This window comes from Trematomus bernacchii, unplaced genomic scaffold, assembly GCF_902827165.1.
Source record: "Trematomus bernacchii unplaced genomic scaffold, fTreBer1.1, whole genome shotgun sequence".
Taxonomy (NCBI): Eukaryota; Metazoa; Chordata; class Actinopteri; order Perciformes; family Nototheniidae; genus Trematomus; species Trematomus bernacchii.
This window is the reverse complement of record NW_022987851.1, coordinates 6,984,502-7,005,660: the sequence shown is the minus strand read 5'-3', so window position 1 is coordinate 7,005,660 and position 21,159 is coordinate 6,984,502. Positions and strand designations below refer to the sequence as shown.

Here is a 21,159-nt window from a genome sequence, read left to right as displayed (position 1 = left end):
GTTCATTGTGACTACAGCATTTAATCAGTTAGGATACAGTTGCTCAACAGCTTATAAGATTTATGTTGTGTTGCAAGAAGGTCATGGACCTTATGCTTGGATTGATTACAAAAGTATTGTGTTTTTCTCTAGGATTTTGACCCCTGGTAGACAAACTCCAAAACTATATGTATGTCCACTTCTTAGCTCTTCAATCATAAGGCTTTGACAAAGGTCCTTGCTCTGCAGCTATTTTATATTTATATAGAGCAAGGGGAACATGTAAAAGCTCAAATATGGATATGGAAAAGTTTAGCAACCACATATGTAACTTTCAATTGTTGCTTCTTGTTTAACAAGAACTACTTTATGACATTTGTATCTGTGGTCAGTTTTAGCCTGCAGGACAAGTGAAGTCTGCAGTCAGAGTGCTACACTGAATAGTGTTTGTCAATGTTTTTAGTATATTCTCTGCTCTAGTATATTCACAGGCAACCTAACTTCCAGATGTTTTAATTTCTAATCCTTGTTTTTCCCGCTTGCCTCCTGTTTCCTAATCCTTGCTACCTAAGTACTGTGGAGTCTGCCTATCAGAGGATAACGACTGGAATCATTGTGAAAAGTAGGTAAAATAAAAACACGTAAACCCATCCATCCTTTATCTGTAACCACGTATCCTTTACAGGAGAGGGCTGGAGCGATCACAGCTGAAATTGGGCGGGAGTGGGCCAGTCATCACAGGGCGCAGGGGGACAGCCATTCAACCTCACTCCTACAGGTAATTTAGAGTTTAGCACAATGAACATAACCTACATGTCTTTAGACTGCGGAAGAAAGCAAGAGAACCAAGAGGAAAAAAAACACAGGGAAAATAAATAAAAAATAAATACAATAAAAAGTATTGTTCATTTTATTGTCAGTATCTGAGCCAATACATACTGACATTGTTTTAATAGGATTAAAAAATCTACATTTTCAAAGAGAAAAAAAAACAGAGAGGAGGGAGGTGGGGACAAACGACAAAGTGTGAGATCTTTATCAAGACTTGAGTTTTTAAGAAAGAGAAATATATGCTCTGACAGAAGATATATCAAGATTGATACAGAGTTCAGAGGGGCTTTGCATTAATCTCACGTTGTAATGACAGTTTAAGGTTTTGGTATTCTGATGAATTCCAGGATTGGGCTTAAACTGCTTTCATTTTGTTTGCTGGTCTTTAATCTTCTAACCCTGCGTTCTTAATCACAACTCAGAGCAGGTTTTTAATCCCGCATGAATGAGGCCGCGGATTATGGGCCTCTGACCTTGCCATGGCGCACAGCTGCTTCCTCCTCAAATCAAGTTTCTCTGCCTGTGTAGCTCGCAAGAGAGGATAATCTTACTTTTTTGCGCTACAATGCTCCTAAATACAAATTGTGCATAAAAGAGACAAACAAATCCTAATTTTTTTTAATGGAACATCATACACTGGTCCAATTCATGATGCTTTGGAGTGCTTTGGTATTTGAAGGTGATGCCACTTTTGACAACCATCAACTTGAGGATTTTCTACAGATGTGTGTCATGATATCGAATCTCTGTGGCATTATCATCATCTAATCCTTTTGACTTTTAGATGCAACACCACTTGTCGAGTCCAGAGCTGAGCTTTGTTTTTCAGCGTGTGTGTGTGTATGTGTGTGTGTGTGTGTGTGTTGACTTCTGAAAGATGGGTACAGGTTTTATTGGTGGCTTCAGTGTTTCCCTGTAATTACCACTTTAACCTTGAAAACTGTGTTCTGAGGAAAACACAATGAGATTGCTTTTCGTTCTTTAAGTGCTACAGTACTATGATGTTAATGGGCAAAAAGCAACAAGCACTTGGAGATTCCCCTTGTGTTCAGCTGAAACAGGTCAAAATACACAGTAGACAAAAACCTAAAATAAATTGGTATACATGATTGTAACTGTGTTATAGTGGTGGTCTAATGGATAGTGAGGTGGGCTGAAGATCAGAAGGTTGTGAGTTCAAATCCTGCCTGGAACACCACCACTAGTGTGCCCTTGAGTAAGGCACTTAGCCCATAGTTACTCCAAGGAGAATGTCCCTGTAATTGGTAATTGTAAGTCGCTTTGGATAAAAGCGTCAGCTAAATGTAATGTAATGTAATGTTTTCAGCTCAAACATGGATCTTCACAAGAATGAGCAGCTGAAACAAAAGTGAGATTGGGAATAATGAGCAATAACAGCATGCATTATTTTCTTGTAATTATATTGGTGCATGATATGTTGACTTACAGGTGCTAAAAACAATGCATATTCTGCATAAGACCTGGGTTGCTATGATGAATGATGTAAGGAAACACTCCAAACAGAATGACATTTCTTTTTGTTTCTTTTAAAAAGATAATGAGATTGCTTCACAACAGATTTCATTATAAGGTCCTACCTTGAAAGAAAAGTATCTATAGTTGTTCTTTGATGATAGATGATAGCTTCAGGACCTCTTCTCTCTTTTAAAATACTATTTTGTGCTACACTTTACCATGAATGAAGGCAGACGATAACTTAAAACTACACCACCTATTGGTAACAAAAGTGTCTGCAGAAAATTGTCTTCGTGCGTGGCATTGAAAGGAGGTTAGGGCTACCGCTTTAAAAAAAAAAAGTGCATTGATTCTGTTTATGTGTGGTACAATACCAGGAGGTCAGCTGGCTCTTTCCTTTCTTTTTCTTTTGGTGGTGTGTGTGTACATCTGATTGAGTAATGACTTGCACCCAATCTTGTGTTGTGCTGCTTATTTTTACGTTTAAGAAATACAAAGTTTAGAGACCCAATTGTATAATTGTAAGTCTGGAATATATTGATTTCACTAGTTTTCGTCATTGCATCTACAGCATAACGAGTCTTAATGATCAGTTTGCACTGCTGGGTTAAAGGAATGGATGGCTGCCATATACACCTTACTATTTCAAATGTCCTGTCTCTGGGTAATTTGTCTCTTTACAGAGCTCAGGTCGTTTATCTGAGTCTGACTCTAATTTCAACTCTAATTTAGTTCCATCTGTAATCTTCCTAATGGCGCTGTAGATCCATAACATTTGTAGACAACAGTTTAGTTCCGTTTAGATTTGAGCAGTAGTATTACCCAACACAATCTTAATATCCCGTGGGAATGGATGAAGTTTTGTCTTATTGTATGTTCATATAACCGCAGCGTTATGTGCAATAAGCAGGAATTGTGTGTAATTTAAGACTGTATTGTAATTGAGTAATGCAAGTCGTTAAAAACCATCATGCTCTTCCTCACTAAAAGCCCCAGCCACACTTTTTTTCTTAATTTCAGTATTTTTTGTTGATTATTTCAACCAATGCTCACATGTACTGTCATGAGCGATACTACATGCCGTTTAAGGTTAATTTTTTATTGTGGCCCAACATTTCCATACATTTTGCAACATCAAGCTTTGAGCTTGCAAAAAAAGCTCAATATCTTGCGAAGGAATTTCAGAAGGAACAATTCATTTTGTTGTATAGCTCTAGTAGTCAATTCATGGTCACATAAGCTGGTGAGCTAAATTGAGTTGTGCTTCCATCTATTGGCCAAACTGTGGTACTGTGCATCCATAGAAGGTGAAATATTCCTTATTGCTGGTTAAAGAAAAACACTGGATGGTAACAAAATGTGGTTTATTCAAATCTGTAATCAATGGAAGCATTCAATAAAAAACGTGAATACAGATCTTAGCATAAGAAAATGCCATCAATATGGGCTCTTGGTTAATGTGCAACAGTGCTTGAGAGAAAGATATACAAAGATTGCCGTTCTGTATTCATACTATAATACTGCATAAGGCACATTTTGCATCAATGAGTTGCTATGTTCCCCTGTAACAGTTGCCAAGTCACAGGAACTATTCCTCAAATATCGGGGAAGCTGACCGTTATTCATTCAAACTATGTACTGGCATATTCAAATAATGCTGAACTTGTGTTAGCTGTAATAACTTGTTGTAGTTTACTGTAGGAAACAACCTGTTAGTGCTGTACATATTGCAGAGAAACAGCATGATGCTAGAATAATACAAAATGTGTTCAGATTATAATGACTCATGAGATGTATGAGATGGATGTGCAATGAGAAATATTTGAAGCATCAAAACAGTGTCAGGGTATGAGTTTCCCTGAGAAAAACAGGAACATTTTAAGGAATGGAAACATTCAGGAAAAACCTGAACCTTGTTTGCACTTTTAAAATCACTATAAATGATTATTTTCTAACTACAATGAAATGCATAATGGAAGTACAGTAAAAATAAAAGTGACATCTCTGAATGTCACATTAAATACCTACATCAGGCAGAACATCATTCAGTGAATTAAACATGAAAGCATATATATCGCAAAGGGGGCTTACAGTATATACTCAAGAGTCCACCCCCTGCTCCATGATCCTGCATGATTAGAGATGACAATAGAAGTCCGATTATAAGCTGTTGTTGATGTCCATACAGACATACAGAGCAGTGGGAGCAGGGCAGCTGTGGGGAGAACCGGCCTCCTCTGTCTGAGTGCCAGCATCTGGAGCAGCACTTTGCTCAGAGCCTGCGGGCGGCTTGCTTGGGTCACACTCTGAAGAACAACTTACCATTTCGATAGGGATCTGGTACTCCTCTACTTTCCCCAGATAGCTAGGGGAGGAGACGGGGGCGTCTGGTAAAGAGACCTTGGTGAGAAGCTGCAGATGGTCCTGATCAGAGCCAGACTCCAGGCTGACAATCTTAAACAACCCGCACAGGCTCTGCCGCGTCTCGTCCAGGTTCTGCTGCAGCTCAGTACGCTCCTGCAGCAGTCGCTCTTTCTGACTTTTCTGGACAAAGAACAAGAGTTAAGATTATTTCACTTCCTCAAATCCTAATAAAACATGCATTTTTTGGACCAAAGCTTACAACTGGCGATTACTCTGTAAAATGAAAGGGTCACTCTATGGAGCTTGGCAAATTATTTGTTATTTGTAGCTGCTAAATAAATAAAGTCATTTTGTATCTATGAAAAAAGGAGAAAGCTGCATTCACTCATAAAATGTTTTTGTGTCGCCTCGGAGACCTTGATCTAAATGAACTTTCAAACTATGTGGATAGTTGGTCAGTAGGTGCACATTTTCATCTGTCATTATTAAATAACCATGTGGGTTAGCAGTTCAGCAAAGGCTTCCATGTTGATCTTCTCCTATGTACATTTCCAAATAACTTGTTGTAGCATTGAGAGACAGTCATCTAAGTATTTAAGTATTGTATTTATGCTCAGATTATTGATATTTATTAGAAGTTTATTATTCTGTTATGTCAAATTGACAAGAGGTGAAAGGCTGTGACTTGTACTTCTATCAACATTGCTGTAGTTTATACTGGTCACCCCGAGAGGTTGACAAAGGTTATACAAACACAAAATGTAATCATATCTTGTTGAGAATACCAGACATATAAAAAGGCAACTTACTAATTTTTTTACGTCAATTTCTAGATGGTGTATGCCGTCTAGTTTCCTCTTTCGGCAGCGCTGAGCAGCCACACGGTTTTTGCTTCGTCGACGGACGTCATGGACAAACTCCATCTGATCATGAGTCAGTTGATGTTGTCTTAGAAGCTGCTGGAAGGCACTCCGACTCAACGCTGAGATCTGCTCCACTGGGAATGGAAGCTGAATCTGTAGAGCACAGGGTTAAGGAGTTAGATTATTTTTAAATTAATATCTTTATCCATCACCAAATAATCTGTGTATCAAAATGACCTCTGCTGCTCGTTTGTTGTTAGCCTCAGTATCTCCGTCTGTGTCCAGGTCTGAGTCGTCCCCAGAGTTGAGCGAGGACATGTAGGGGCTCTTCTCTGACTGAGACAGGCTGTCGGTGGGGGGGGCTGGGTCATCACCTGTCCCAAAGTCCCTGAGGAAGGGGCAGTCTCCTACACTGGAGCTCAGGTCCAGCTGCTTGAGCCAATGGAAGTCTGATGCTTTTGACAGATGGTTTTGGTCAATGGCTTCCAAGGGCAGTGGTTGAGCTTGAGATGGACATATGTCAGACCAGAACCCCTTAGCCAGATGTTCAGCCACCTCCCTCTCAACGCTGCTCCTCTCCCCAATTCCCTCTTCGTGGTTTGAATCAGTTACTGCCGGGTCTGAGAGATCACCTTCTATTTTCTGTACAAAACCAGCCTGACTCTGCCCTATTAACTCACTGCAATCTTCCGCGCCTGATGTGTTAAGTGGACAGGAACTGGGGTTGCAGTCGGTTTCAGCAACAAGCGTCTCGACACTCTGCTTAACATCACCTGCTGGCTCAATGAGTTCTGGCTGACTCACTTCCCCCGGGGCGGACAGCTCACAGGGTAAGCCACAGTCTGCTAAACTCAACTCACTTTGATTACACACATCTCCCATCCCTAAAATGTCTCTTTCGCAGAACTGAGTGGGGTGATCTGCTTTGTCGGCAGCTGGGCATGGCAAAGACAACATGGGGCACACAGCATTTTCTGTTAAGAAAGATAAGGGGGCCATTTGTGGCCCACAATTCTCCAAACAGAAGGGTTCTTCCGCACTGTGCATCTGACCCTGTGCTCTCTGAGGACACTGTGATGGGAAATCTGTTTGTTCATCACCTCTTGAAGGCAGTGAGCTGTGTGACTCAAATGATTTTGGTTGGCTGCTCTCTACACGGGGGCTAAAACTGGCACTGGGTTCCCGATTCAGACAACAGGCCCTCTGCCTGACCTCTGGAGAGGCTCTATTACCTGCAGTAAACTTTGGGATGAGGAAATCAAAGCATGAGGACTCCAAGTCATTAAATCCTAGAATCTCAGCACTGCGGTGAATGGCATGAATGTTTTCTTTCGTGAAGGGCAGCTTAGATGTGTAGGCAAATTGAAGCAAAGGTTCAAACCCTTCAACAGTCACCTGTGGGGAAAAGGAAATAAACAAAAGTGTTAAGGTACAATAAAACTCACAGCACAAACTAAACAGCAACAATAACATTTGAAAAGACTATTCTGGAAAATATACCAGCTAATGAAGAGATGTTTTTATGCAGATCTATATGGCTGTATGTAGTATAGCCTGTACTACAATATATAGCTCAGTGGTTAAAAAAGCCACTTAAAATCAAGAAAGCTCAAAATAGTTGATCGCTTACGGGTCTGATATAAATTGTCGTCACATACTTTTTAATGTACACAGGCATTCATCGTATTGAAAGGGCCGCACATTAACAAATGTCATGATACACAACCAATGCTGAAAAAAATTGATATTGCTGTGTCAGCATTTTTAATGGAAAATCTTGAAGAAAAGCTTCAGTCCATGTGATAACAACTTAGTCTTGTTCAGAAATGTTTCAGTGGCTGGTCTGGCAAAGACATTGCAGCTTGGTTAGTGCAATGTAATGTTTAGCAATTCACCAAATTAACAAGTCGGCCATTCATAGAGAAACTCCCTCCAAGGATGCCTTAGGCCAGGACTTAATTCAAACTTTGGACATAATGTACTGGTGACATAACAATTGTACTCAAGTACAAACCTGCCTTACTTGAATTCTGAATAGAGCAACTGAATTCAGCATTGGCAATTATTGGTGACGAGTTACAACACATTCATGCACAAACAAAATATCAGTGTCAACTTTTGCCCCAAATCCTTCAGCGACTGAAGGATGAATCAGCTGAACACCAACCTCATCAGGCAAGCAGATGACGGTGTTCTGTCTGGTGACATTTGTAACCCTGCTCTGAAAGTATTCACTGCAGGAAGCTAAGACAGAGCAGTGGGCCCGGAAACTCCTGCTTTCAACCAACACCGTCACATCACACAGGACATCCCGCCGCCTCTGCTCATCCAGACTCTGGAGAACATTAGCGCTGTGCACTGCAGACTGAAAGGTGAACACTGACATGCGAGAAGCTTGGAGCGACATGGTTCAAACAAGCTCAGCCTGTGTGACAGAGGGAGCAGGGAGGAGACAACAGAGTCATGGTCACAACAGACTGTCAAAAAGTCTAGCTGCAGTGATAAGTTAATTATTGATCAAACACAAATTGATGTTCAACATTTTTTATTAGTTTAAAAATCAGTTTATAATCTAAAATGCATGTGTTCCCATTTCTCAAATGTGAATACCATCCGGTTTTCTTTACCACACATGATAGTAGACTAAATAGCTTTTGAATCTGGACCGGTAGGTTGAAACAAGACATTTTAAGACATCACCTTGAATTTGAAATAGACATTTTTACAGTTAACTGGCATTTTATAGGATGACATTGTATTTTTTTTAAAGTGATAATTGCAGCCCTAGTATAATTGTTCCCTAGCATGAGGTGAAACATTGCACAATCATTTAAAAACACCAAGCTCATTTTCATGGTGATGGTGACCCCTCGAGGAACAATAAAATAAGCCATCTGAGAAGTTTGGTCTGAGCATTACTAAAATAAGGGAGGTTGTTTTAATATGTAAAACCAAATGTATTGTTTATTGTTTGAATAACACTTATCAACAAAAACTTGAATTGACATTATTATTATTATAGGCAGCAGAAAATATGACCTACTGTGTTAAGGCTATTACATGCTCCAGTGTGAAGTCAGTAAAAGAGAAATCTAATGATGCATCAGCTGATGCAGATAGCTAAAGGTTAGATGACCAGTTAACTCGGTCATTTAACTTGTAAATTGTAAATTACTGCAGGCAGGATAGATTTCATTTTCACTCGGGTAGCAAGTTAAAAATGCTGACTCATGTTTAGCCAAGTTACACAACTCTCCCTGGTGGAGGCGTAAAGAAAAGTATCCGAAGTTGCGACGATAACATAATGTTACTAACAACTGGAAGAGTTTAATAAGATACAAATGTCACGTTAATGGTCGACAATTGTATCCAAACTGAGAGGCTTTACGCTAGGCCAAGACCGTTAGCCATGTTCTGACTACTGTACCGAGCGAACACATCTTCCTGTTGTTGGCTAAAAAACATAAAAGGCATGCTCAAACAGTAACGATACGTTTTAATATTAATGTAAGAGGGCAAAGGTTCACTGACCTGCCATGTCAGCTTGATAAAACTGGCATTAGAAAAATGTTTAGTAGAGACGTTTCTGCTCATCCGGACCCAGGCTTCCCTCTCGTCATGTGACTACTGGGACCAGGAAAAAATACTGTAAAGCAATTACTGCGCATGCTCAGTGTAAGACTCGGGAAGCCAGCACACAGGACATGAAAAACTTTTCCAATTTTAAAGCATTTCATTATGATGATATTGATAAAAATAAACATAAATATGTTTTACAAGTTATTATTTATCTCAACTTTCGTTTATCTTGTAATCTGTTTTACAAATCCATAACCACAATCCGTAAAACGTCCATGTTGACTTTCATTGCACACTTTGCCATCATTCAAACAAGTGTGAGAAACATACAGCTGGTCCTGGTTACTTGAAATACTGTGTGAAACGACTGTGTTGAAATGTCAACACTCTCAAATGTCCATTCTGTATACTCAATTTCATCTCATCACAGCCTAGTTAATGTCATAGTCATAACTAGTTGGTTAACATTTTGAGATCCCTTGGACTGTGGAGCTGAAGCAGCAGCAGACGGTTGGTTTGTTTGGATTCCCTGAGTAGTGAAGCGCAGTTTCATTAGAGGATTCTTTCATAGAAGAGGAGGTAGGCTTGGCAACCCTGCACTTTGCTCTCGCTCACAGGCTGAACGCTTGTGTCGCTGACATGGAACCAGGATCCTCTGGTTGAATCTGCAGGTTTTGAAGGGAAGAGATGAGTTAGTGGAGATACATAAAACATTAGGACCAACTTATTCTATAGGTTGTAACGAGTACACCTACCTTCAGCTGTACATCCATTGGATGAGAGTTTAGGGCACTCAGGTCGTGCTTTCACATACGCTGTGTAATGACCTGACCTCATTGTCCCGCTGTGCTCTACGATGCCGTACAAACTGTACAAAATCTGATTATCTCCCTCTGTCAAGTTCTGTAAGGAAACAACTTTCTGTTAGTGCACATACTATTAAAGAACAATAACACACTTATTAAAAGGGTTATAAGAATATCTATATTTAATAAAAGCTCCTAATCACAATATTTACCTTGCATTTAACCGCACAGAAGGGAGCTAGATCCAGTATCAGGGGGAATTGGACATGTCTGTTCACCTTACAAATACTGTATCCATTCTAGAGGAAAATAACAAAAGAGTTGTGTTCAAAATCCACATTCAATGACAAAAGAAAGAAAAGGATCAAAAACCAAACGTCTCTTGCTCTTTAAACAGTTGGTTCATCGCTGTGTGAATAATAATTGCAAAAGGTGTACAATGTTGACATTTTATTCAACTGTCTTACCTGTTGAAATCTTTTCAAATGAAGGGTAAGCACCGGTGGGGGAGACGAGATAAGCATTTGCTTCAAGGCATCAGTGTAGACATTTTTCTTGGATGCTTAAAAAAAAAGCATAAAGTACAAGACGATGAACTTCACTGATCCCTCAAATGAAAAACTGAGTCGAGCAGAAAAACATCAGCTACAAGACCAACAACACACATTTAAATTGGCTTTTTGTGTTTGTAGTTACTTGATTTGTGTTATGGACTGCACAAAAACAACAACACATTGGTCAGAATAACACATACCTCCAGCTTTCTCTTTATTGGGCTGCCGTTTGGTGCAGGTGACACAAAGCAGGCTGTTGTTCTGCGTGAGAGTTTCCACTTCTGTGAACTGGAAAAGGCACGACTGGACTGAACACTCCTGTTTCTCAGGTGCTTTCCTGGTAGCCAGAGTGTGGAAAGCCAGATCTGGGTCCTGACTTACTACAGTGTACTCTTTAGCTTCCTCTTCTTCACTCTCCATGCTTTGATCCACAGCAAGAGGATCTTCAATGAAGGCATCATCCAGGGTTACTTTCTCCATTTCGCTCACTAGCTCTGTGTCCTGTTCTACTTCCTGATCCATGTCAGATATTTTGTCATTGTCCAAGACGCTGTCCTCTGAGGGTTGCTCCTCTGAGGGTTGCTCCTCTGATAAGGCTGTAAAGCGGTTGCTTACTGATGACGTAGCGGATGAGTCACACTCATTCACCAAATCATCATCCTCTTCTTCTTCTTCTTTTTCCTTTTTCTTCTCATCCTGATCCGTTTCGAGGGTTTTCTGGTCCTCTTCAGACACGCTGATTTGTGCAGGAGTTTCTCCAATTAGTGTGGCTTCCTCATTTGTTCCATTGTCAGCGTTTTCCCCGTCCTCTGCACCTGGATCAGTCGGTTCGCTCTCCGTTTGGCTCGGAGATGAGAGACAGTCCAAAGTGACTCTGCCGTCAAGCTTCGTCTGCCTCTTCTGTTGCTGTAAGCCAAGATAAGGGAACGTTACAGCCTATTTATTCATTTATTCTGCACACTGATGAATTAAGCAAAAGGAAAAACATGTAGTGAGTTACCTTTGCCTGCTTCTTTGCCTGCTTCTTGGCTTTTTTCTGCTGGTACTTGCTGCCGGACCCCTCGGGAATGTCATCATTCCCGTTAGTCAAAGCAGGGCTGTTTCTGCCATCCTGACTCGATTCACTGGTGCTCTGAACTTCTTTTTTCTGTTTCTTCTTCCTGTATGCCTGTAAGAATTAGCAACAAGAGAGTAACACACATATATAAAAACGAACAAATAATTGCAAAACCTTTAAAGAAAGAATTTGAAGGGATTTACCTCATCAGAGACAGGAAGGGAAAGATCCAAAAACATCTCTGTGACTACAGACACCTGTAAGTGCAAAGTAGTAGCCATTAAGCTTGACATTGACATGACACCAACAGGTTATCTGTCAGTTTAAAACAAATCCATAATGCATACCGTTTTGCATTGCTGACACATTATAGTGCTGGTCGTTTCCCCACCAAAAACGTGGTCGACAACGTTTTTTGGAAATCCGTTTTTCTCGTACTCTGAAATTAAAAAAAATGTCAACGGACTACATCTAACCATAGGTGGACTAAGATTGTATATTAATGTAGGATGCAAAAAAGTATTGTTTGCTCACATTTAATTTAAAGCCCAGTTACTTACCTTTAACTAGTGTTTTCAGCTGCTCTCCATCTGTACTTTTTTTAGATCCTTTCAATGCCTCCATGATCCCTGTGCTCACTCTCTGCAGGGAAAAACACAAACTTTAAAACGATAACAATGACCTTATGATCAACAGTGAGTAGTGCTTGTAGGGTTTATTTTTACTTCAACCTATGTTTTTATCAATATTTATTTATTTATTGTATTCTAATATGGTGCAACTGTCACGAAACCTAAGTCCCCCTTGGGATTTATAATGTATTTTAATTGATTTATTGATAAAGCGAGAAATTTATAAAACTGAATACATACTTTGGTCTCCTCAGCTCGCATCCCATCCAGAAGGTAGCGCAGCAGCTCCTGGCTGTCTTGCTGCTGAAAACCTTTGAACCTGGCAGCCCTGCATAGAGAAGACGAGATAATGAACAACAATTAATGCCGTGATGCTAGTAAGTACATTTTAAGCAAACAAGCTAGCCGCACTTACTTTTTACAAACTTGTGAGAACAACTCCCGCGGTGTTACCACACCCTTCTTGGATTCCTGGATCTCATTGAGTAGTTGACACATAGCCATAGTCAGGGGTCCGGGCCGATCTAAATGCAATACGAGAGGCTCCTGCAATCACATTTAAAACAAGTAGTTAAGTAAAAAACCTTGTATATTATAGAGGAAAAAATTGACCATATTTATAGTAAAACATTTAAAGAATGATGGCTACATACCAGATCAGAGGACGCAACAGGTTGGATGTTAAGTTCTATTTTCTCTTCCGTCATTTTGTTGAGAGTCTGTCTTAAGAGATGTGTTTGAGAAAGATTCTGGAAAAGAAGATCACAGCAGTTAAATATGACATAGCATTTATGACTACCCCATTTTAACTGCTATAAAGTGAATCATACCTGAATAACTGAATTAAAGAAACATGTGTTTCCAAGGTTGCTCAGCCCTCTTACTGAAATACCACCAATGTCTTCAGATGTGCCAGACTTTTGTGATTTCACAACACTCTCTTTCTTGGCGTTTTTCTTTGGGTGGTCCTTGTTCTCTTTGTTGTCTTCGTTCTCTTTGTCCTCTTTTTCCTCTGCTTTTACAGTCTCTGTCTTCTGTTCAACTTCCAACAAGCAGGCTTCTTCCTTCACTCCTAAATAACCAATCAAGGCATGGTGGAAATTGTTATACAAATGTAATTCCAATAATACAGTTTGTCCATAAAAATGTTCAATTTTCCAACGGGACCTACTCTTCTGTGGTCTCTTTATGGGATCTGCAGAGGTTTGCTTTTTTAAGTTGGTCAACAGCTGAGCCAAATGTCCCGTTCTGGAGTACTGGACTTCATCATCACATATGTAACACCTGCAAGTTTGGCAACACATGATATATAAAAAGTAAGTTTTATTACATACTTTTTTCTTTTGACAGCACCACTGCAAAATACTCACCACACACTCCAGTTGTCCAAACTGATCACCAGACAATGTGGTTCGGAACGAGGAGTCTCATAATGTTTGATGGCATGCTGATTTTCAGAGTTCCGTCCACATCCCTGTTAGAAAGTAGGCATCTTTAGCAAAAAGTCACTTCATACACTTTCACAAGTTAAATGTTAAACTCACTCTATGGCCACATTTCAAGCACATCCACATGGGTTCCATCTCTTTTTCCTCTTCAGATTCCGGTGGCACAGTGGTGCTGATGTTTTCTTTGTTTTCTTCATTTTCTTCAGGCTTACAATCCTGGCAACTTGTCCAATCACCACTCCCAGAGAGTTTCTTTAGAAGAGTTTGGTCTGATCCCTTCTTAATGTGCCTACAGGATGGAACTATTAAGATACAAACACACACAATGTGGGAAGGTTACCCCCAGCCTCCTGCAGGTTATCATATGTTACATTACATTTATGTCATGATGATGATATTATTTACCTGTAATCTCAAAGTCATCTTCCTCTCTGGAGCTTTTGTCCTTCCCCCTTTTCTTTCCCATTTTCACCTAAGCACAATAAGAAATGAATGGAAATCAGACCCAGCTGTCAGCCAGTGTATCCACAGCCAGAAGCAAACAATGTTACATTTATATAAATGACCAGGGTCAGTAATTAGGTTCCAGCCAACTTACTGTCACAAAAGAGCCTAATGAAAACCTTCGGTTTTCAGTTTCGTTTACTTTGTGTGGGTTAAATATCTCATCCGGACAGAGTAGGCTACGTTTGGTTTACTAATGACAGCCGTACGATGGAAGTCTACGGTTTGAAAATAAAGGGGTCTAATGTTATAAAGTTTAAAAAATGCGAAAAAAATGCTCCGCTGATTTGGCAGAAAATGCCAGCTGACACATGCAGACAACGGGACTAAAAAATGTGATAATACCGCTGTTCGGCTGCTCGTTACGTGTGTTTCCTGTGTGCGTCGCTTTAAAAAGTCCGACGTAAAACAACTACCGGCGCTCATGCACTAGCGGTACAGACACTCTGGCCACAGCACCAGCACATGCATTACTGAAGTTGTACAGTGTGTAACTAGCTTATTCAACTCCTATACAGCTGACATATGTTGTATTGATGTTCAACGCTTGACAGGACACACAGCAAACTATATTTTAATGCTGGGACAGAGAGCTGTTATTATACAGTGATTGTTTATGTATAACAGTAGTCAGTGGCGGCCGGTGGTCTTTTTTTTTGGTGGGGCTCTTGACGTACCGTAAGTGACCTACCCGGAGGGTTTCCCCCCGGAATTTTTTTTCGAGAAATGACCCCTTAAATGATGACTTCTGGTGATGTTAGAGGGGGGGGGAAAGGAGAAATCGAGGCTTAAAAATATGAGAAGACTGATCAATACCTCCATAATCTTCAGTGTGGAAAATATTATTTATCAACCTGAACATCTACTACTTTACCAGGAATTTGTGTTCTCAGAACTGGTCTGTTTTTTTCTTTCTTAAAACACCTTCACCAAGTAGCTTTACAGTGAACTGCATGTGAGATATAAAATTAATAGCATCTTTTCAGTAGCATTAATTATAAATATTTAAGTGGTTCAATACAAGTCACTACAGCATTTCAAACTGAACTGTGAATAAATGCAATTTAAAAAAAATAACCACAGCACAAAATGTCATAAATTGTGTTTTTTCTTTGTTTCTCTGAGGATTATTTACAAACAGGCTTATTTACATATAGCAATAACTCAGAAATGAAAAAGTTACATCGTCTAACACGAACAACCAGTTAGCATAATGATAATATATGTGTTATGTACAATGTAACTGGCAAGGCTAGAGCAAGAAAGAACATAAAGTTTGCAAAAGGTTTAAATAACTTCAAGTATCTGTCTTCAGATTACGTGGAGGTTTTAGTCCGATGGGAAGCAGATTTTAAGCGACACCGAAGATAAACCAAAAATGTGGTGGAGCTGCAAACCGTGTAGTGTTGCTGGGACAGAACAGGAGCTATAACCGTTGGAAAATACATCACAGACAATGCAACAAACGTGGAGACAGAACAATCACTTCTGTGATAAATGCCCACTTATTAATAAACTTCTAACAACCATGGGAAACCTCCTCTCTACATATAAAGTGATATCCAAGCATGGGAAACAAAAGACAGCATTTACCTGTTTGCATCCAGCTAGCCAAGCCTTTCTTGTGTACCAGCTACTTGTGAAGCCTCGTGTATAAATGTTGTCTTTTTCACGAGATTGCTGCGATATATTCAAATCGGGTTGGTCCGGTGCAAGGTCTTTAAGCAACAATTTATCTGCCAAACTTCTCCTTTCGAAAGGATTGGAGATTAGCTCTTGAACAGAATTAGGCGCGGACCGAGGTCCGGAGACTCCACCTGCACACGAAGCCATCCTCATCAACTACTGCGTCAACCGGATACGAGTCACTGTCCAAACTACTCACAGACTGCACTGGGCGCTGACATTGGCGCCCGGTGACCGTCATCTTTGACGACGCTGATTGGCTGAAATTATATTTTCGCGGCATAGTTTACACGTTACAGATAGCAACAGTCAGCTGCTGGTGGCTGCTGCTGCACTGGTTGAAGGCTCCTCTCTTAGCGCCCAGACGAGAGAAGGTGCATGGGCAAGGCCAGGCAGGAAACATGTGATTTATCAGTAACTTTAGACATCGTAACACAATTTTAAACGAGATTTTATTGTAGATTATACATTTTACTGATACCAATTATATAATATTTACCTTGTTCATTAAAAATAAAAATAAAAACATATATATTTTTTTAAACATATTTTTTTTTTTTTATTTTAATTTTAATTATTATTTATTTTTATTTTTTTCAATATGGGAAGAGGTGGGGCGGCGCCCCTAGCGCCCCTATGGACCGGCCGCCACTGACAGTAGTGAAGATCGACGCGGTAGCTTGCCTTTATCAGTATGTCTTACTTGGAGTGGGCTGAGTCTCAGCTGGCAGAGATCGAGCTGCTGACCAGCATGTTTCCCACCCGGGAGGAGCTGGAGATCACAGACCAGCTAGCACTAGCCGAGCTCAGGGACTATGTGGAGGGTTCAGCTTCAACAGACTGCCCCCCTCCCTCCAGACCCCACTTTCTCATCAAACAGAAGCTGGACACTGCAAGCATGGAGAGGGTAACAAAACAACCGGCTGTCTGTCATAGTATGTCTTAGTGATTTGAATATGTGCTTAAAACATTATTATTTTCTCATTTTGATCCACTTAGACTGATGTAATTCTATCCTGTACTTATCCATCCGAATATCCCAGTGTGTTACCAGAAATAACACTCCGGTAAGCCAATACTATCCACTTTTATTATATGGTAGGGTGATGGAGTTTTCATAAACAAAATCACAAATTGTCTTTGTTTATAACACTTTTCAAATGTGCATGCAATTGCTAGTAAGGGAAACATAATATTGTAAAACAACAACAAACTATGTTCAAGAGCCAAGAAACAAATCAAAGGACAAGAGTTTATAAATGTGGTCTAATGTGAAAATGAAATGATGAAAAATGACATAGATTGGCAACAGACTAACAACACAAAGGAAAGGGTTATGTGACTGTGTCAGAAAAACAAGGGGTTCTTTTTCTCCTGGTATGGCTTTATTCGAGCCTAAGAAATCTGCATTTAGCTGTGCGCTGTATGTGTTCACTTTATAGATTTCACTTTATTTTGACCAGTAACATTAATTCATATTGTCTAATTTGACAACATCTTAATACAAGCTGCTAAAGAGGTAGTATAACACGCATCAATCTCTATTGGTTAATGGTGGGCATCACAGCTTATGTGGGAAATGTGGTTTATCCTCCTGTGCCTGTTTAGGTGGCCAGTAAAACAACAAAGGCCAGTGACACAATTTGTCAAATCTAATATTCTTAATATTTTTGAATCATTATAGAGAACAGGTTATACATATGTACATCACAGTGAAATATACTGCAATAGGCAGTAAACACATCTTTTTAGTTGACTTCAACTAACTAACAAAAAATATTTGAAAATATGTGGGAATGGTCATTCGTATTTGTTTGTAAATCAAACTCCTAAAGGTATGTTATTTTGTGCTATGTTGTAGGGCAAATCTTCGCTTCTTCAAGATTTCCTTTAGTCATTTTTGCTCCCAAGGTAGGAAACTTCCAGCTCTATGTGGCATTGAATGTTCTTTGAATCCTTCTCACAGCATGTTTTATTCTAGCTCTAGGTGTGCAGATCTCAGCAGGACCCAGCAGACGCAGCTCCACACAGATCTCAATGCGTATCTCATGGAAAACTGCCTGGGGGAAGTGTGTGTGCTCTCCGCTGTGGAATGGGTGAAAGACAACCTGCAGCTTTTCATTAACAAGAGCTTATCAGCAGCACCGACTCCTAAGAAAGAGTCTTCCTCTCCACGGCCACAGGAGACGTTCAGCCGTCTGTGGATTTACAGTCATCACATCTACAACAAGACGAAGAGGAAGAACATCTTGGAGTGGTCCAAGGAGCTGGGCCTGTCAGGATTTAGCATGCCTGGGAAACCTGGTATTGTGTGTGTGGAAGGTCTTCATTCTGCCTGCGAGGAGTTCTGGTCCAGGTATCATGAATACTGTTATTTTTAGCTGCTGATGTCACAGCCAGATGCCTGCTGAGGTCCAAGGTTTATTGATTTTCCAAACTTTTTCCCATTTCACAGAGTGAAGGTTCTGACATGGAAGAAGATCATGATTCGACACAGAGAGGATTTTCCCCTTGATGGTCAGTGCGGGGACAACAGGACTGTAGAAAGTATAGACTCCCGGCGCAAATTCACAGGCTTTGAAGAGGCAATGTTTGACCCCCATGGGAACAGAGGTAATCACATGGACCTTGGGCAGCTCTACCAGTTCTTAAATGAGAAAGGCTGTTGTGAAATATTTCAGATGTATTTTGGCATTGAAGGGAGGTGATTGCTGGACCCAAAGAACGAACATTCCTAAGAATTTGACAAGTGCCTGCCGAAAGTCACTTCTTTTGAAATGTGTATTTACTAAAAATGTAAAAAGGATTCATAACTGTTTCACATACAGTACAATAAGCACACACAGGGACTGAGCATGTGGTCACATGTGCCTGAAAAAACTGATTTGAACAACATTTCTGCAATGTTGAGAAACTAAAACTTACTTTAAGCTGTTAGGCATGTTTTTCAAAAAGAAGCAATAAAAAGATGTTTATCTGAAAGTTTACTCGAGGACCCAAGATATATTTGCAATTTTAATACACCATGCAAAGATCACACCTTGCCCTGGGTGTTTCTTTTCTCAAAAGGTACCACTGTGTATTACTGCCAGGCTATTATAGGATTTGCAGGTCTAGATACCACATTAATAATTGGACAACATAGTCAACAATATGCTAGATATCTGCTTATGAAATCTGTTGATTTTACTCCTATGAATTATAGATAAAATAACCGTGGAAAATCTCTCTCCAATTGTCTTTAAATGATTCGTTCTTAGATAAATAGTGCATAATAATGGATTACACTCCAGTAATTAAAAGGCATGGTTATTAAACATGAATGTAATTTTGAGCTCCCTGACCAAGATAAACATTGATGTGAATTTTGTTCTTGTGCGATTCAATGGAAGATTATCATAATTTACAGGTTACTTTTAGGTGAGTTTATCTCCTGACAGGAAGCACTCGTGTACTGTTCTTTTAAAGTCCATCATCAGTTCATACCTTCTACATACACGTATCCATTATCAGAAGACTTGTAACTCATAGGAGTTTGAACCCTAAGGGAACATTTCAGAGTTCAGGCTTTGTTAAAAATTAACAGATGACATGTGAAAATCCGTTTTCCTATTTAGTTATGCCTTTTTGTTATCCGGGCTGTCGTACCAGATCACTCTTAGATGACCTGGTGCAGTTCAGCTCAACATGGAGTTGCATGATATCAGGAAATCCAGATTGGACTGCTAGTTCAGTAGTTAAAGGCACTGGATTTAACTTATTTTCAAACATGCTGGGTCTACAATGCCCAGCAGATGGCAGCATTATATTATCAAAGTTGGGAAACATGGCTTTAGATGTTACCTGTAGTTTATGGATGTTAACATATGTAAACCTTAAACAATAAACAATCTGGATCCCAAAAGACCAGTTTTTATCTCAAATGATGCAATAGAACAATAATGATTATTTTAAAAGTATGAATATGTATTGTATAATGCAAAAGGACTGTGGACTTTCACAACATCTCATTTGTGCATATTTCTTATAATTACTCAGCTTTTTAAAAGTGTTATTCAATAGTTTGTAACTGATGAATAGATACCAGATCCAGTGTTTGGCCATGAGGATGGGTTGGTCATTCTAATTTCAGTCCCAGGCCTCTTTTTCTCCTGAGAAATGCTGGTCAGTAGTCCTGCTCCTTCTGATGTTACAGTTTTGCTTTGCCCTCTCACTTCCACTCGCACAGACTTCTTCAGAAGATTCATCAGAGCTTCTGTTTGTTTGTTTATCGAGGATAGCTGAACTCCCAGGTGAGTCCACAGCTCCAGCTTGTCCCCCAGGATTAGTATTTCTACAGTTAGCCCTCGAAACAAAATCGGTCAAACCATACCTTATCATAAGTGTACTTTATGGTCTTCACTGAACAGTCCTAGCTCCTGATAAAATGAACACAATTTATGTTGTGTTTATTTCAACTTGGTTAATAACACATTCAGCATAGAGAAGGTGTCTCTCTCTGCTGACACATCCGTCACTTTAGTATGGTTGTGAAAAAAGAACATCTACTTAACATTCCAAAGACTAAAATATCAAAATATTAAACAAGAAATGTCAAACACCAGCAGTAAAGGCTTAAAACAAATCAAATTGACACACAAATGTATCAAATAATTTGATGGATACTTCAAATGCATTAACACATTGTTAATCAAGCAGTATTTCTGCCATAATATTGCTGAGCATCTCTTGTCTCGTCAGTAGAGTTTAGATTAGCTGGACATCAGTCGGAATTTCATTAAATGAGCTGGCATGAAACAAGTGTACACCTTTCTACATTAAAATATCAACCGTCATGATTAAATGTAATGATTTACATCGTTTTATAATAGCCTTGATAAAGCAATGACCAATGGAGTAAGAAGGGCAACCTTTTGTAAGAAATAAGTTGTTCAAGTTATTTTAATAAAGACAGAATTGTTTTAACTCCCCACTGTTTAATTCGTTTTATTCCATGCACAGATGAGTTTAAAGATTTTAAAAAGGTCAGATAAAAAAAAAAGGTATAATTATGTAACAGTTGACATTACCATATTGTTCTTTAAAGTCAATTGACTGTTTTTTGTTTATTCTGTCCCAGTCTCAATGTAAATTAAAGTTTTTTGTAAATCATATAGTCTTATATTTATTAGTGAGTAGACTTTATTGTATCCTCATGTCAATATATTGATCTGAATCTGAAACAGTGCAATCAATAGCAAACATTTGGCACATTTATGAAATAAAATATTAACCTTAAGGGAAAGAAAGCAGGGACTCTATTCCACACAGCGAACAACATACAAATGTGACTAGATAGTAAAATTGAGACCTGAAAAGGCTAAGAGTTACTCTGTATACA

General features: G+C 39.4%; 3 protein-coding genes across 5 annotated transcripts; 1 reads left to right on the top strand and 2 right to left on the bottom strand.

The window, feature by feature from the left end:
• Positions 1–3,633: 3,633 nt before the first annotated feature.
• Positions 3,634–9,150, bottom strand: LOC117468786 (transcription regulator protein BACH1-like). 2 transcript variants are annotated; one of them, XM_034113061.1, is made up of 5 exons: positions 9,045–9,150; positions 7,681–7,938; positions 5,751–6,908; positions 5,460–5,666; positions 3,634–4,830 (listed from the first exon to the last, which is right to left on the bottom strand). In XM_034113061.1, the coding sequence occupies exons 2-5, from the start codon at positions 7,918–7,920 to the stop codon at positions 4,447–4,449; spliced, it is 1,989 nt and encodes a 662-aa protein (XP_033968952.1). In that variant the 5' UTR covers positions 7,921–7,938; positions 9,045–9,150; the 3' UTR covers positions 3,634–4,446. The 2 variants fall into 2 exon arrangements, with proteins under 2 accessions (XP_033968952.1, XP_033968953.1); XM_034113062.1 differs by having other exon boundaries at positions 4,517–4,825.
• Positions 8,042–14,456, bottom strand: usp16 (ubiquitin specific peptidase 16). The gene is made up of 18 exons (XM_034113060.1): positions 14,188–14,456; positions 13,995–14,061; positions 13,686–13,891; positions 13,512–13,615; positions 13,313–13,425; positions 12,972–13,213; positions 12,795–12,890; positions 12,557–12,687; positions 12,382–12,469; positions 12,070–12,151; positions 11,857–11,948; positions 11,713–11,766; positions 11,453–11,620; positions 10,653–11,358; positions 10,366–10,460; positions 10,111–10,197; positions 9,848–9,995; positions 8,042–9,757 (listed from the first exon to the last, which is right to left on the bottom strand). The coding sequence occupies exons 2-18, from the start codon at positions 14,053–14,055 to the stop codon at positions 9,645–9,647; spliced, it is 2,586 nt and encodes an 861-aa protein (XP_033968951.1). The 5' UTR covers positions 14,056–14,061; positions 14,188–14,456; the 3' UTR covers positions 8,042–9,644.
• Positions 14,457–14,522: 66 nt separating this feature from the next.
• rwdd2b (RWD domain containing 2B) lies at positions 14,523–18,766 on the top strand. Of its 2 annotated transcripts, none has more exons than XM_034112964.1 (5): positions 14,523–14,716; positions 16,434–16,686; positions 16,779–16,846; positions 17,761–18,135; positions 18,235–18,766. In XM_034112964.1, the coding sequence occupies exons 2-5, from the start codon at positions 16,474–16,476 to the stop codon at positions 18,485–18,487; spliced, it is 909 nt and encodes a 302-aa protein (XP_033968855.1). In that variant the 5' UTR covers positions 14,523–14,716; positions 16,434–16,473; the 3' UTR covers positions 18,488–18,766. The 2 variants fall into 2 exon arrangements, with proteins under 2 accessions (XP_033968855.1, XP_033968854.1); XM_034112963.1 differs by having other exon boundaries at positions 14,523–14,724; positions 16,442–16,686.
• The last annotated feature ends 2,393 nt before the right edge of the window (positions 18,767–21,159 follow it).

What these genes read in the sequence shown, in the direction of transcription:
- LOC117468786 (XM_034113061.1), bottom strand. Translation starts at nt 7,920, where the DNA reads ATGTCGCTCCAAGCTTCTCGCATGTCAGTGTTCACCTTTCAGTCTGCA. An exon ending in ACAACAAACGAGCAGCAGAG is followed by an intron (nt 5,667 to 5,750) that starts GTCATTTTGATA and finishes TGTGCTCTACAG; the next exon opens with ATTCAGCTTCCATTCCCAGT. An exon ending in AAATTGACGTAAAAAAATTA is followed by an intron (nt 4,831 to 5,459) that starts GTAAGTTGCCTT and finishes TTCTTTGTCCAG; the next exon opens with AAAAGTCAGAAAGAGCGACT.
- rwdd2b (XM_034112964.1), top strand. Translation starts at nt 16,474, where the DNA reads ATGTCTTACTTGGAGTGGGCTGAGTCTCAGCTGGCAGAGATCGAGCTG. An exon ending in ACACTGCAAGCATGGAGAGG is followed by an intron (nt 16,687 to 16,778) that starts GTAACAAAACAA and finishes TGATCCACTTAG; the next exon opens with ACTGATGTAATTCTATCCTG. An exon ending in TTACCAGAAATAACACTCCG is followed by an intron (nt 16,847 to 17,760) that starts GTAAGCCAATAC and finishes GTTTTATTCTAG; the next exon opens with CTCTAGGTGTGCAGATCTCA.
- usp16 (XM_034113060.1), bottom strand. Translation starts at nt 14,055, where the DNA reads ATGGGAAAGAAAAGGGGGAAGGACAAAAGCTCCAGAGAGGAAGATGAC. An exon ending in GCTTGAAATGTGGCCATAGA is followed by an intron (nt 13,616 to 13,685) that starts GTGAGTTTAACA and finishes ACTTTCTAACAG; the next exon opens with GGATGTGGACGGAACTCTGA. An exon ending in ATTTGAAAAGATTTCAACAG is followed by an intron (nt 10,198 to 10,365) that starts GTAAGACAGTTG and finishes ATTTTCCTCTAG; the next exon opens with AATGGATACAGTATTTGTAA.